This window comes from Vulpes vulpes, chromosome 11, assembly GCF_048418805.1.
Source record: "Vulpes vulpes isolate BD-2025 chromosome 11, VulVul3, whole genome shotgun sequence".
NCBI classification, from domain to species: domain Eukaryota; kingdom Metazoa; phylum Chordata; class Mammalia; order Carnivora; family Canidae; genus Vulpes; species Vulpes vulpes.
In genome coordinates, this window is record NC_132790.1 from 88,462,703 (window position 1) to 88,478,328 (window position 15,626).

The following is a 15,626-nucleotide window of genomic DNA, read 5'->3' on the forward strand; positions in this document are numbered from 1 at the left end:
GGAAATAAATAAAATCTGTAAAAAAATAAATTGCTAGATTTGATTTTAAAAACACTGTGTTGGCAACAAAGCTCTTAAATAGCTTTATGGCATGTTTTTTGATATTTTGCCTTTGGATTTGGCAACTCATGCATTTTATGTTGGTCACAGACAAGACAAATTTAGATAAAGAAATTCAAAAATGAAAACATGTAAGACGAGAGCTTTAGAACTAAATTCCAAGTGCAATCAAAATCATCTTCTTCCTTTAAGGTTTGAAACTAACCAGTATAATTGTTACCAATAATGTTACCAGTAAGTAAGATGGCTAGCTGAAGTTAAAGGTGTGAAAAGGTTTTCTTCAGTCAAAGTACAATGGGCCATACAGGAATAGGAAACAAAACAATCAGATCAACTCCACTTTCAAAATACTAAGCAAATCAGAAATCACATAAAGAAAGACCTTTTAGGGGCACCTGCGTGGCTCAGTTCAGTTGGTTGAGTGTCTGGCTTTAGCTCAGGTCAAGAGCCCAGGATCCTGGGATGGGGCTGCCTGTCTCAGGCTCCCTGCTCTGTGGGAGGATGTTTCTCCCTCTCCCTCTGTCTCTCTCCCAGGCTTGTGCTTGCTCTCTCATTCAAATAAATAAAATCTTTAAAAAAAAAAAAAAAAAAAGGACCTTTTAATTTCAACAGTACTCTACTCTGCCAACTGAATTATAAGGTGATTCATTGAAAGTACTAAAATAATATAGAAACAAGTTTGCAGATATCCAAACTTATATTCTCCAAAAAGAATATAAGTTTATCATCCTTTCATAAAAAACAATTATTTTAAGAATTATAAAAAACAGGTATCGGGGAACCCTGGGTGGCGCAGCGGTTTGGTGCCTGCCTTTGGCCCAGGGCGCGATCCTGGAGACCCGGGATCGAATCCCACGTCAGGCTCCCAGTGCATGGAGCCTGCTTCTCCCTCTGCCTGTGTCTCTGCCTCTCTCTTTCTCTCTCTGTGACTATCATAAATAAAAAAAAAACAAAAAAAACAAAAAAAACAAAAAAAACAGGTATCATCATGTCATACTTTTAAAAATAAAGCAATTTCTATGAATTATCAGAATAGACAATAAAATTTTATATTAAAAATGAAAAAAATCCTTTGATTGTGACTCAGCTATAACATATTACATTATCAAAGCTATTTATAAATCTACAATATGCAATCAAAACACAGAGCAAAGTTATGTAATTCAACCAACCACAATATACATTGTGAAAGCAGTTAACAGGAAGATAAAAGATGTGGTAACCACAGCCTACTTAAAAACACTTTTTTTCTTTTTTCATTGTTTTAAATCAGGAACTTCTTATATTTTATTTCTAAAAGGTAATTCTTATTAAATTCTAGTATAATTAAATACTATCATGTGTTGGTAACCCAACACAATTATTTAAATAAAACTTATCTTAGATAAAAAAAAAAAACTTATCTTAGATAAAACAGGAAAAATATAAGAGAGAAGAAGATCAAATGGCACAGGTCCTTCAGGAAAAGCAAGGTACTGGAATGAGCAGGTCAATAAAACTATTTGTAGAATGGGATAGTTGTCTATTTTCAGATCATTAAGATATTTTTAAATATCCTGAAACCAAACCCAGATTCAAAAGGCAAAGCCAGAACCATTCACCGTGTTTATTAAATTACAATCTCTTACTAAGTCTTGCACAGTAAGAGAGGCCAAACTCACCCTAATATGACCTCAGATTTAGAAGCCTGCCAAAGAATCTGTATAGAAATAGCAACCAAATGTTGCTTATATCTACTGTTCAAAGTAATATAAAACAAAACAAACGCTTACTAGATATTTTAGGACTTAAACTGTGAAGTAAATTCTGAGAAAGAGAATATGGGCAAATGTTAGCAGCCTTTTAAATTAAACATACAAGTCTAAATTATATAAGCTAATTTATTTTTAAGATTTTGAACACTAAAATAATCTTTAACACCAATTCCCTACCTTTTTCACCTTTCCAACTCCTTTTGAATTTTTTTCTCATCAAGAAAGTAAAGGTTCAACTCTACATCTGAAACTAATGATGTATTATAAGTTGGCTAAATTGAATTAAAATTTTTTTAAAAAAGTAAAGGTTCCCTTCTTGGCAGAAATGCACTATTAAAGTCCCTATAGGGAGCCATTCCAGCAACACTTTGGTAGAACTGTGAATTCCTTCTGTTCCTACTGCTTAGCCCACAAATTCCTTTTTTCCTGTTCCCAGGCTGTGAGGATTTGTTAAAAAATGTTACAAAGGGCAGCCCCGGTGGCTCAGCGGTTTAAGCCCCGCCCTCGGCCCGGGGTGTGATCCTGGAGACCCAGGATGGAGTCACACATCAGGCTCCCTGTATGGAGCCTGCTTCTCCCTCTGCCTGCGTCTCTGCCTCTGTGTGTGTGTGTGTGTGTGTGTGTGTGTGCCTCTCATGAATAAATAAATAAAATCTTTGGGGAAAAAAATGTTACAAAGCCTGAAACAATTAGTTTCACTAAAATTTATGTACTCTAACCTTAGCTAGTTCCCTGCTGCTACTCAGAGATCCCAGAATCATCTCTAGATTAGAAAGGAATAAGAATAGTATAGAACAGGTCCTAAGCAACAATACTCTCCAAATGGGGAATTTATGTTTCTCCCATAATTAAGTGGTGGTCATCCAGGGAGTTCAAAGTTTTTGTGACATGTGAATATCAATCAATTTAATTCACTGTACTCATGGGCTAAAAATATCCCACCATATAATCATTGTAATAGGTAGAGAAAAAAAAATTTAATGAAATCCAACAACTATTCACAATCAGAAGAATAGAAGGGAAACTTACTCAACCAGATGGAAGGCAGCTATGAAAACTCTACAGCTAACATCATACCTAATAACACAGACTTGATGCTGTCTTTCCTCCTAAGATCAGGAACACCGCAAGGATTTCTGCTCTCACCATTTCTATTCAACTTTGAACTGGAAGTTCTAACCAGTGATATCAGGAAAGAAAAAGAAATACAAATTGGAAAGAAAAAAGTAAAACTGACTTTAATAGCAAATGACATGATAGTATATACAGAAAATTCAAAGGAATTTATCCATATTTCATGTTATGTTACAAAGCTGTAGTAATCAAAACAGTATGGTACTGGCACAAAAAATAGACACATAGCTCAATGAAACAGAACAGAAAACCCAGAAATGAACCTACAATTATATGGTCAATTAATCTTCAACAAATCAGGAAAGAATATCCAATAGGAAAAAGAATGTCCCCTCCACAAATGGTATTGAGAAAACTAGACAGCAACATGCAAAAGAATGAAATTGGACCACTTTCTTACACTATACACAAAAATAAGCTCAAAATTCATATTGAGGACTTAAATGGGAAACCTGAAACCATAAAAATCCCCAAGAGAGCACTCTGACACTGACCATAGCAACTTCTTTCTAGATATGTCTCCTGAAGCAAGGGAAGCAAAAGCAAAAATAAACTACTGGGACTTCACCAAGATAAAAAGTTTTTGTACAGTAAAGGAAACAATAAAAAAAAAAAAAAACTAAACTAAAAGGCAATGTATGCTATAGGAGAAGATATTTGCAAATGACATATCTGATAAAGGGTTAGTATCCAAAATATATAAAGAACTTATAAAATTCAACACCCCAAAAATGAATAATCCAATTAAAAAATGGGCAGAATACATGGACCGATATTTCTCCAAAGACCTACAGATACATGAAAAGATGCTCATTATCACTTATCATCAGGGATAAGTCAAAACTACAATGAGAGGGCATCCTGGGTGGCGCAGCGGTTTGGTGCCTCCTGCAGCCTGGGGTGTGATCCTGGAGACCCGGGATTGAGTCCCACATCGGGCTTCCTGCATGGAGCCTGCTTCTCCCTCTGCCTGTGTCTCTGCCTTTCTCTCTCTCTCTTTCTGAATAAATAAATAAATCTTTAAAAAAATTATTAAAAAAAAACCTACAATGAGATATTACCTTGCACCTATCAGAAGGGCCAAAATTAATAACACAAGAAAACAACAGATGTTGGTGGAGATTCCCACCCTCTTGTACTAACGGTGGGAATGCAAGCTGGTGCAGCCACTGTGGAAAACAGTATGGAGGTTCCTTAAAAAGCTTAAAAATAGAACTACTCTACAGTCCAGCAATTGCACGACAGGGTATTTGCCCAAAGAATACACAAATACTAATTCAAAGGGATACATGCTGATGCTAATAGTAGCATTATCTACAACAGCCAAATTATGGAAACAGCCCAAGAGTCCAACAATTGATAAATGGATAAGGAAGATGTGGTACACATATATACAATGGAATATTACTCAGCCATAAAAAGAATGAAATCTTGCCATTTGCAACAATGTGGATAGAGCCAGAGAGTATTATGCTAAGTGAAATAATCCAGTAAGAGAAAGACAAATACCATATGATTCACTCATATGTGGGATTTAAGAAACAAAACAAATGAATAAAGGGAAGAAAGAAAAGAGAGAGAAACAAACCAAGAAATGGACTCTTAACTATAGACAACAAACTGATGGTTACTGGGGAGGAGAGTGGGGGCAAGGGTTAAATAGGTGATGAGGATTAAGGACAGCACTTGTGATGAACACTGGCTGTTGTATGGAAGTGATGAATCACAATATTGTACACCTGAAACTAATATTACACTGTATGTTAACTAACTGGAATTCAAATAAAAACTTACAAAAACTCCTAAGCAATTTAGGAAAGACTTACTAGAAATGAGTTATATGAGGTGGCAGGCTATAAGATCAAAATATAAAAATCAACTATATGTCTACATACTAGCAGAGAATTGAAAATTGAAATTAAAAATATCATTTACAATAGAAAAAACTCCTCAAACTAATAAGTGACTAAAGCAAGGTTGCAGGATACAAGGTTAATATATAAAATTCAACTGCTTTCTTATATACCAGCAATGAATAACTGGAATTTGAAACTAAAAACACAAGACCATTTACATTAGCACTAAAACAAAACAAAACAAAACTTAAGTATATACCCAATAAATATGTATAAGATCTCTATGTGGAAAACCACAAAACTCTGACGAAAGAAATCAAAGATCTAAAATGGAGAGATATTTTATGTTCATGGCTAGGAAGAATCAATATTGTTAAGATGTCAGTCACGCCCAGTTTGATATATAGATTCGGTACAAACTTAGTCAAAATCCCAATAATTTTGTGGATATCAACAAACTAATTTCAAAATTTACATGGGGGGATCCCTGGGTGGCTCAGTGGTTCAGCGCCTGCCTTTGGCCCAGGGCATGATCCTGGAGTCCCAGGATCTAGTCCCACGTCAGGCTCCCAGCATGGAGTCTGCTTCTCCTTCTGCCTGTGTCTCTGCCTCTCTCTCTCTCTCTCTCTCTCTCTCTCTCTCTCTCATGAATAAATAAATAAAATCTTTAAAAATAAATAAATAAAAATAAAATTTACATGGGGATGCCTGGGTGGCTCAGTCAGTTAAGTGTCTGTCTTCAGCTCAGGTCACAATCTTGGTGTCCTGGGGTTGAGCCCTATGTTGCACTCCCTGCTCAGTAGGGAATCTATTTCTCTCTCTCTCCCCCTCTGCCTCTCCCCCTTCTTGTGCATGTGCATACTCTCTCTCTCAAATAAATAAAATCTTTAAAAAAAAATAAAATTTACATGAAAAGGCCTACACAAATATATTCAACTCCTCTTTGACAAAGGTGCAAAGGCAATTCAGTGGAGGAAGGATAACCTTTTCAACAAATGAGGCTGGAACAACTAGATATTTACATGCAAAAAAAAAATTAGACATAAATCTTATACCAAATCTTAGATCAAAATGGATCACTGACCTAAATATAAACAGTAAAATTCCTAGAAGAAAAACAGGAGAAAGTCTAAGTGACCTTGGATTTGGTAATGACTTTTTTCTTTTAGTAACCTCTATACTCAATGGCTTGAATTCACTATCCCAAGATCAAGAGTGACCCGCTCTACCAACCGAGACAGCCAGGCACCCCAGGTAATAACTTTTCAGACATAACACCAAAAAAGCATGATCCTTGACAAAGAAAACTGGTAAGCTGGATTTCATTAAAATTAAAAAGTTATTTGTGAAAGTCAGTTTCTCTACCAGCAGATAAGGAATGTCAAATCTTTGTGTATCCTTACAAGAAACATTATGCTTGTATGTAACTTCTTTTTAAACAAATGATTATAGACACAGCATGTTGTTCCACACTTTTGTTACCTTAATGTGTCTTTGTAGATCATTTAATAGTTGTACATAGGGTTCTTATTCCCAATTTTTTATCTACATGGTATTCCATTATATGTGTTGAACACTATTTAATCAACACTTGATCTTAGCCAAAAGGCCGAGAAGCAATGAACACTATTTAATCAAATCTTACTGGTGAACTTACAGTTTCTAATATTTTGCTATTACATATAATACTGTAAAGATTAAGTTTCACCCTCCAAATCTGCCAGCACATCAGTACAAACAATTCCTAAAACTGGGACTGCTGGGTTATAGGAAATGTGAATGATTAATTATTGTGAAATTGCTTCCCATAAAGGCTGTACTAATTTATGCTCCTACTAGCAGTTTAAGAGAGCATATGTTACCCTACACCACTGACAATAGTGTTTTTATCAAACTTCTTAATACTTGCCAATCTTATAGAGTGGAAAGTGGTACTCAGTGTACTTTTAAGTTTCATGTTTTATGAACGAGGTGGAGTACTGTTTCATCTGTGTAAGACCCAGTAATATTTCTTTTTCTTTGATTGTTTATTCATAAATTTTGTCCATTCTCTAAAAATTGGATTGTTGGCTTGTTCACTTGTATCACCATACAATATTCCTCTTTATCCATTTAATGCCTTGAGGCTTTTAGTATATTTTATTTGATATCAACATTGTTTTGCTCACTGTATATCTTTGGTCATTTCTTATTTTCAGTCTTTCTTAGACTTAAGAATTCTGAATACATTTTTAGTTCCAAAGCAACTTTTTCTATGTTGCAGCTGTATCCTCTTGAGAGTTTTCATTCCCTCTTCTATCACAGCTTTCTCTCATCTTTTCCATTAGTTCTGCTTCCACATGAGGAATCTGTTTGATTATTCAGTGATTCCCTCTTTTCAGTTGCTGAATTCATTTTAATAGGTTGTAATTTTAAGAGCCATAGGTATTGCAATCCCTTGGATAGTGTAGAACTCGCAGCCAGTATAAGATATGCATATTTTAAATTTGATGTGCAAGCAATGAAGGAGCTGACAAAGTGGAATTGCTCTGCCGGGGTTATAAAGGAACAAGTGGAGGATATATTGCAGACCTCACTCACCTGCAAAGACATGAGCAATTCATCCCACAGGTCCAACTCTTCTAACAGCTGCTGAACAGGCAGCTTCCCAGAGGACTGCATATAACTCGCAGGCAAGTATACACATGCCAGGAATATCAAACGTATAGACCACCCAATAGCATTTGCCTCTCAGATAATTGAGAGATCCTTGATCTTCACCAAAGATACTGATGGACTTTCAACACCATACATAGTGAGGTTCTACATTACAGTATTTTACCTTCTATTTTTCTTAATAATGCACAATTACATGATTTATGACAAGGACATACAAATACTCAACCGCTTTTAATTCCTCTACTACTCTCCTGGTTATAAGTGAATATAATTATCTTCAGGCTTGTTCTTATTTTAATTAATTATGTAACTTTTAAGCCCCCAACCCTTAAATATGTGTCTTAAACAGCTCAGAAACCGTATTCACTAAATTCCTTAACACCGTTTTCAACAAGTTTTGATAAGTTCTTTCTTTATACACTTCTCAAAGATGAGATAAACATTTTTATTAAAAGTCTGGAAATGTATGGCAAAACAGACTCCTGCAGTTCAATATTTACTGAATATAATTGTGCTAGACACCGAGCTAGACTCTGAAGACAAAAAGAGGAAAAAGGACCCTGCTCTCAAGGAGCTCAGAGTTTAGCAAAAGAAAAGGGCGAGCTATAAAGAAATACAATATAATGTGATAAGAACAATAATAAAGTATGTATAGAGTCCAAAGGTTAACACAAAAGAGGCATAGTAAGGAGCTACAGAGGAATTCGTGGTCAGCTAGATTTTAAAAAGCAAATCGGAATTTGCCCAGTGGCCAAAGGAATCATGGACAGAAGGTAAGGACATACATTCTTTCAACAACATTTCTACTTTAGGACAGATACTATGGGATAGATACTTTGAAATACCTGTCCTAGAGATATAATGATTAATTGAGACAAAGTCTTCGACTTTACAGAATCAGAGGAGGGGGACCAATAATAAACCAGTCATTAAAGTACAGTGTGATAAATGCTACCACAGGGATAAGGAGAGAGTAGTAGAGGATTATGGGCCAGGTGGAAATAAGACCTAAACTTAGATGTGAGTAATGAACAGAAATTAGCCAGGCGAAATATATCAGGAGTAGAATGGAGGGCAATGTCGGGGATCACGGCATTCCAGACACAGAGAAGAGTATAGAGATGGGTAAAGGGAGAGACAGACAGAGACAGAAAGTGAAGAGAGACAATGTAACTCAATGTGGCAGAAGAAGAGGCATCTGAGATAATGCTAAAGATAAAAGCAAGAAGCACATCACGAAGGATTTTTTTAATTTTATTTTTTTTAAAAAAGATTTTATTTTTAACCAATCTCTACAGCCAACGTGGGGCTCAGACTTATAACCCTGATATCAAGAGTCGCACGCTCTGCTGATGGAGCCAGCCAGGCGCCCAAAGGATCTTTCAAATAAGAGTTTGGACTTTATCTTGAGGGCAATAAGGAACAACTAAACTAGTTTTTTTCTAACATGGAAAGACTGTTCAGATTTATGTTTGAGAGCTATACCACAGTAAATGAAAGAGAAAGAAAGAAATCTGGAAGTACAGCAGTTGCAGTAATCCAGGAAATGGTTTTTAGCAGTCCAAACTAAGATAGTAGCAACAGAGATAGAGAAAACGCATGGGGAGGACTTCAAGACTGAGGATGCAGAATGAACAAGCCTTATAAATGATTTGATTGGAAGGAGAGAGAAAGAAAACGGAATCAAAGATGAGGCCTCAGTGTCTGGGCAATGGATAGATACTACTATTCAGTCAGATAAGGAAAAGGGGAGAGTGTGTTTTGAGAGGGTGAAATACACTTGACCTTAGCCAAAAGGCCAAGAAGTGATAAGAGGGTGAAGTAATCATTTTGATTCTGGACAGACTGAGTCTGAGATGCAGGGAAGTTACTCAAATGATGGTATCCAATAAGCAGCTGGGTATATAACAACTCAAGACAAGGTTTGGGTCAGAGATATAGATTTTAGTAAATGATAACTAAAGCAATTGAGAATAGATGATATTGCCTGGGGAGAATGTACCATATGAGAAGAAAACCTAAGACAAAACGCCATGGAGATTTAGAAGACAGAGCTAAGAAGAGTAGACCAAAAGAGACCAGCCAAAAAGGAAGATGAAAATATTAATATGAGGAAAGGGAGTAAGCACTTAATGAATGCTTGCTATGTGCTAGGTGTTGTGCTAAATGATTTATGTGCACTACTTTACCTAATCCTTCAACACTCTATGAGCAACCTAATATTATTAATCTGCATCATTACAGATGTGGATACTTTAGCTTAGAGAGATCAACTTGCTCAGGTTTACACATTGCTCAGGTTAGGTTTAAGAAGTGCAACCAAGATCACATCAAGTCCTCTAGAGTCCTTGTTCTTAACTGCCTCACTGTACTGCTTTTTAGGAAAGTCTTAAAAAGTGTGTTATCACAGACACACAGGAAAACAGTCTATCAAAAAGAAAGACACCATCCCAGCAGCAATGAGTTCACCCAGCAGCACCAAGATCTTGGTTTCTAATATTTTCCATTAAGAGGAATCAGGACTCTCTGGAAAAATGGCTGATCTGAGGAGTGGGCAGGAAATATATAAAATGAGCCTGGAGCATCTTGTAGTGCTAAAAAGTAAGAGTTCAATACAAAACCAAACAAACAAAAAAAGAAAAAACCCACGACAAGGTACATAAAGTCAAAGGAACAGAAAACCAACTGAAAGCTTCCAACGGCCACAGTTGTAATAAGCAGAAAATTAAGTAGCATTGGACTATAAAACCCAGAGTATAAACTAAATATCATCAGTCCATATTAATATAAATAAAGCAGTAAATAAATAAATAAGAGAGACAAATCTAGGTGCAGAAGAATTCCAAATAATGATGTAGATACTTCCTCTTACAGAGGTAGAACAACCTCTCCATTCCTCAAACATGGGCTCCACATAATGACTTCCTTTCAAAGACTACAGTATGGAAAGGGGGAGAGGGGAGAGAGTCACTGTACAGTACAGAAACATGACAAATGCTAGCTCAGCCAAGTGATAAAGGTTCACAGCAACAATGATAAGCCAGTTAACAGTATAGACCTTTGATATGCTGTGATGAAAATGGCACTTTATCTCTGTGGTTTTTCTCTCAAAAACTCATAACCCTAATCTAATCATGAGAAGCACATCAGAAAAATCCCAATTGAGGGACATTCTACAGAATCCCTGAAAATTACACCTCAAAGCTGTTATTAGAAACACAGAAAGCCCGAGGTACTGTCACAGACAAAAGGAGCCTAAAGATGATGGTCATGAAATGTAATGTGGTATCCTGATAGCTCTCCTGGAACAAAGAAGAACATTAGCTGGTACGCCTGGGTAGCTCAGTGGTTGAGCATCTGCCTTTGGCTCAGGGCATGATCCAGGGTCCAGATATTGAGTCCCACATTGGGCTCACCTGTGAGGAGCCTGCTTCTCTCTCTATGTCTCTGCCTCTCTCTCTGTGTCTCTTATGAATTGAAAAAAAAAATTAGCTAAAAACTAAGGAAATGTGAAGAAGTATGGACTTCTGTTAATCAACATATGTCAGTTTTCATTTATTAACTGTAAAAACTGTACTAGTCCAATATAGGATGTTAACAGTAGGGGTATGGAAACCAAGGAGTTTATGAGAACTCTCTGTACCATCTTTGTAATTTCTCTGCAAATCTAAAACTATTCTAAAATTAAAAATCATTTTAAAAAACAAAGGGGAAAATTTTGGTTTCAGTGTATTAATGGAGCCAAAATTAGATTTCATCGGGCAGAGGGGTAATCCAAAGCTAAGAATGAGATTATAAGTGTACAGTTTCTTCCAAGAAGTCTGACAATAAGGGGGAGATCAAATCAGAGCTGGAAGTAGACACCAAGTTAAAGAAAGTGGTTGGGGGATCCCTGGGTGGCTCAGTGGTTTAGCGCCTGCCTTGGGCCCAGAGCGCGATCCTGGAGTCCCGGGATCGAGTCCCATGTCGGGCTCCCGGCATGGAGCCTGCTTCTCCCTCCTCCTGTGTCTCTGCCTCTCTCTCTCTCTGTGTCTATCATGAATAAATAAATAAAATCTTAAAAAAAATAAAGAAAGTGGTTGTTTGAGTGTTTGGTTTTTTTTTTAAAATAAAGGTATAATTCAAATACCCAAAATTCACCTTTTAAAGTGTACAATTCAGTGGTTTCCAGTATTTTCACCAAGTTGTATAACTATCACCACTATTTACTTCCAGAACATTTTCATTACTTCAAAAAGATATGGTATAAACAAAGAAAATCTAAATATATAAAATATGGTCACAGATAAGAAGAGTTCACATTGTTAAGATGTTAATAAAACCAAAGTAATTTACAGATTCAATGCAATATCTATCAAAATTCTAACAGTCCTTTTCACAGATATTGAAAAGCTGATCCAGGCAGCCCGGGGGGCTCAGCACCGCCTTCAGCCCAGTGCCTGATCCTGGAGACCCGGGATCGAGTCCCACGTCGGGCTCCCTGCATGGAGCCTGCTTCTCCCTCTGCCTGTGTCTCTGCCTCTCTCTCTCTCTCTCTCTCTCTGTGTGTCTCTCATGAATAAATAAATAAAATTAAAAAAAACAAGCTGATCCTCAAATTCATGTGGAATTTCAAGGAATCCTAAATAGCTAGAACAATCCTGAAAAAGAAGAATAAAGTTAAAGGGTTCACAATTCTCAACTTTGAAATTTATTACAGAATTACAGTAATTAAAACATTATGGTACTGGCATATGGACACATAGACCAAGGGAAAAGGATAAAAAGCCTAAAAATAAACCCTCACATATATAGTCAATTGATTTTTGACAAGGGTGACAAGACCACTCAGTGGTCAAAGGACAGTCTCTCAACAAATGGTAATGGAAAAACTTGAATATCCATATTCCAGTTTGACTCATATCGTATACAAAAATTAACTCAAAATGGATCAAAGACCTAACAAACTAAAACTATAAAATTCTTAGAAGAAAGCATTGGGGAAAACCTTTAGGACACTGGATTTGGCAACCATGTCATGGATATGACATGAAAAACACTGGCAACAAAAGAAAAAAATAGATGAACTGGATTTTAGCAAAATAAAGAACTTTGGCACATCTAAGGAGACTATAAAGACAGTGAAAAGACAACCTACTGCATAGAAGAAAATATTTACAAATTATCTCATTGGAAAAGCTGAAAAGCATTAAGGCTTGTGGTATCTCTTTTACTGTCTCATAACACATACTTAAATTCTCAGAATAATTCTACAGACTTTATTATTAAGCTAGACCTTTTTATACTGAAGTACAGACTTCTCTAGTCTTCTCTCCAGGGCATATACTCTTTCAGGAAATTGTTTCATAGCTATCTGTATTATAATGACATGTATTTTGTTCCTACCTTTAATAATGAAAAATTTCAAACATATATAAAGGAAGAGAGAAAGGAATAATGAAACCCCATAAAGCTATCACCCAGCATAAAGAATTTAACCAATTCATAGATAGTTTTATCTATAGTCCTACCCACTTTACTCTTCCTCCCCCAGTAGATTATTTTGAAGCCAATCCCAAACATCCTATCATTTCAACTATAAATATTTCAGTATGTTATCGCTATATACTAAAAAATACTGTTGAATTTTGACACACAGCAAGATACAGTGTCTTGCATAAATTCTTGTACTGCTACGTCAGACTCCTGATATAAGCATTCCTTCAGTAAACTATATATTAGATAGAGGAATTCCAGGAAGTAGGGCTATCAAACAAGAAAATCAAGAAAAAAGTGGCTTGAACAGTTAGTTTCAATTGTAAGAGGATTATTTATCAAAGCTAGTCTTAGAGGCACCTTGGTGGTTCAGTTGGTTAAGCATCCAACTCTTGATTTTGGGTCAGGTTATGATCTCAGGGTTGTAAGATCAAGCCCCATGTTGGGTTTTGTGTTGAGCATGGAGCCTGTTTGGGATTCTCTCTCCCCACTCTCTCTCTGCCATCCCTCCCACTCTTCCCTCTTTCTCACACATGGGCTCTGGCGCATGCACACACACACACTTTCTCCCTCAAAAAAAACCAAACAAACAAACAAAAACAAACGGTGGTTTTAAAGACCTCTTAGGAAAGAGATGGACAAAAGTAACACAAATACCACACACACTCTCAGGGGTGCCTGGGTGGCTCAGACGCTTGGTTAAGCATCTGCCTTTGGCTCAGGTCATGGTCTCAGGGACCTGGGATCAAGCCCCACATAGGGCTTCCTGCTCAGCAGGGAGTCTGCTACTCCCTTCCCTCTGCTCCTCCCCCTGCTTGTGCTCTGTCTCTCAAATGAATAATAAAAATCTTAAAAAAAAAAAAATGCCACACACTCTCTCTCATCCTAACTCTCTGTCTCCCACCACCTCTCAGAACTTTCACAGGATACAAGTTATTTGGTATATGATAACACAACACAGTAATATTACATAATTGTTATTATACATAAAGTAATACACGTTAGCTGCATACTCTATAAAACAAATGCAATAAAAGCTCAATGCAGAAAATTTCAATTCATCTGTTCTTACCTTTTGTTGGACTGAGATTCTGATCTATAAATCCTCTTAGTTCTGCATTTGTAGAAGTCAAACCAACCTGAATCAAATAGTTTTAAAAATTAAAAATAGGATCTTAAGAATTACATGATCATTTAATAAGCTATTTTATACTTCCTACTGAAGAACCATGTCAAATAATATAGATAGCCACATAAAAATAAATTAACTATATCATCAATATAAGTAGAATTACAAAGAATACATTGTTTGAAATGGGAAAACATGAACTGTCCAAATTAAGATAAAAATTAAGAAATAATGTTACTTGTGTGCAGAATTGTAATCTATAGATTTTACTGATTTTTTTTTTGAAGGCAAGTTAATGTGGCAGCAGTCAAGTTGCCAATAGATATAACAAAATTCCACCTTCATGATGCCCTTAATTTTTGCTGTTCATAATTGCTGCCTATAGTACTTTTTTTTTTTCTATAATACTTTTCAACATTATGATATGTAATAGATCAGGTAAAGGCCATTAATACCACACCATAGAGGTGAGGTCTACTGGTCTCAAATCCAACTGCTTGAATTCATACTCTGCCTCACCAAAGCTACTAGATGCATGGTCATGGTCAAGTCACGCAAGCTCTCTACACCTCAGTCTCCTCAAATATAACTGAAGGGTGTTAGAAATGTTTACCAGTTTAGGTTATCAGAAAGATCAAGATAATTCTTGTAAAGCATCTAGCACAGTATCTGGCACAAAGTGCTTAAATATGTTAACCTTACTATTAATATGATCCTGGAGGGACTATTTATAGCAAGTGTGTTTGTAAATTCACCTTTAGACCATTTATTTCATTAATGTGATAGCCACTGGACTTCATGGAATCATAGAGTTAAATGTGATAGATCATCAGAATTTTAAAAAATTTATTATAGAGCCAGGAGGAAAAAAAACTTGACATAAAGCAACATTCCAATAAATTATTCTATTACTATTATGTTATTGTTTTAATCCTTGTAGATTTATAATCTTCAAATATCAATGCTAACTTGGTATCTCCAACATCCTTTCAAAGTTCTAGCACATCAAAAAGGTTTTAAAGCACACAAAGCTTTATAACTTTGTATCTGTGCACTTAATGTTGTTTTTAAATATCCACTGCATTATATATTCTTCATTAGCACTCCTTTAATACTTTACAATTTCATAATGTAAGAGCTAATTATTTCATTATTTAGTAATTCAAATGCACTACTAATAGCTATTTCTTTTTGTCAAGAGATACGTTACCAGAAATATTTCTACATATCATTCACATCATGGAAAAGTAATTCTGATGCAAACCTATCTCTAGCATCTAATACTGAATTTTTATGACAGCAGCTAAGTGGAAGACATCTAAAATGCAGCTTCTCAATTTTTTGTAGACAATGGTGCAGATACTTAATTCTATCTAGCTTCTTATAAGTACGCTATTAGAAAAAAAATAAGTATGCTATTAGAAGTACTCTTTGCAACAAATTACCACCGTAAGAATTGCTTACAAATATTAAATGTTAAGTGTTCAATTTGTAAATGCCAAGAGTTTACTGTGGCATCTACTAAGATGTTTCCTTAAAAAACAAAACAAAACAAAACAA

The 15,626-nt window shown here is 35.8% G+C and overlaps 1 protein-coding gene across 16 annotated transcripts in view; it reads right to left on the reverse strand.

Moving 5' to 3' along the window:
* Positions 1-15,626, reverse strand: part of TFDP2 (transcription factor Dp-2) — a 163,453-nt gene that overhangs the window by 93,406 nt on the left and 54,421 nt on the right. For 12 of the 16 annotated variants that reach the window (XM_026018502.2, XM_072727032.1, XM_026018503.2 and 9 more), the window contains one exon: positions 14,010-14,076. The exons of the other annotated variants lie outside the window; for them this stretch is intronic. In XM_026018502.2, the coding sequence (XP_025874287.1) occupies positions 14,010-14,076 (67 nt within the window). The remainder of the gene's footprint in view (positions 1-14,009; positions 14,077-15,626) is intronic. 16 annotated transcript variants of the gene reach the window in all.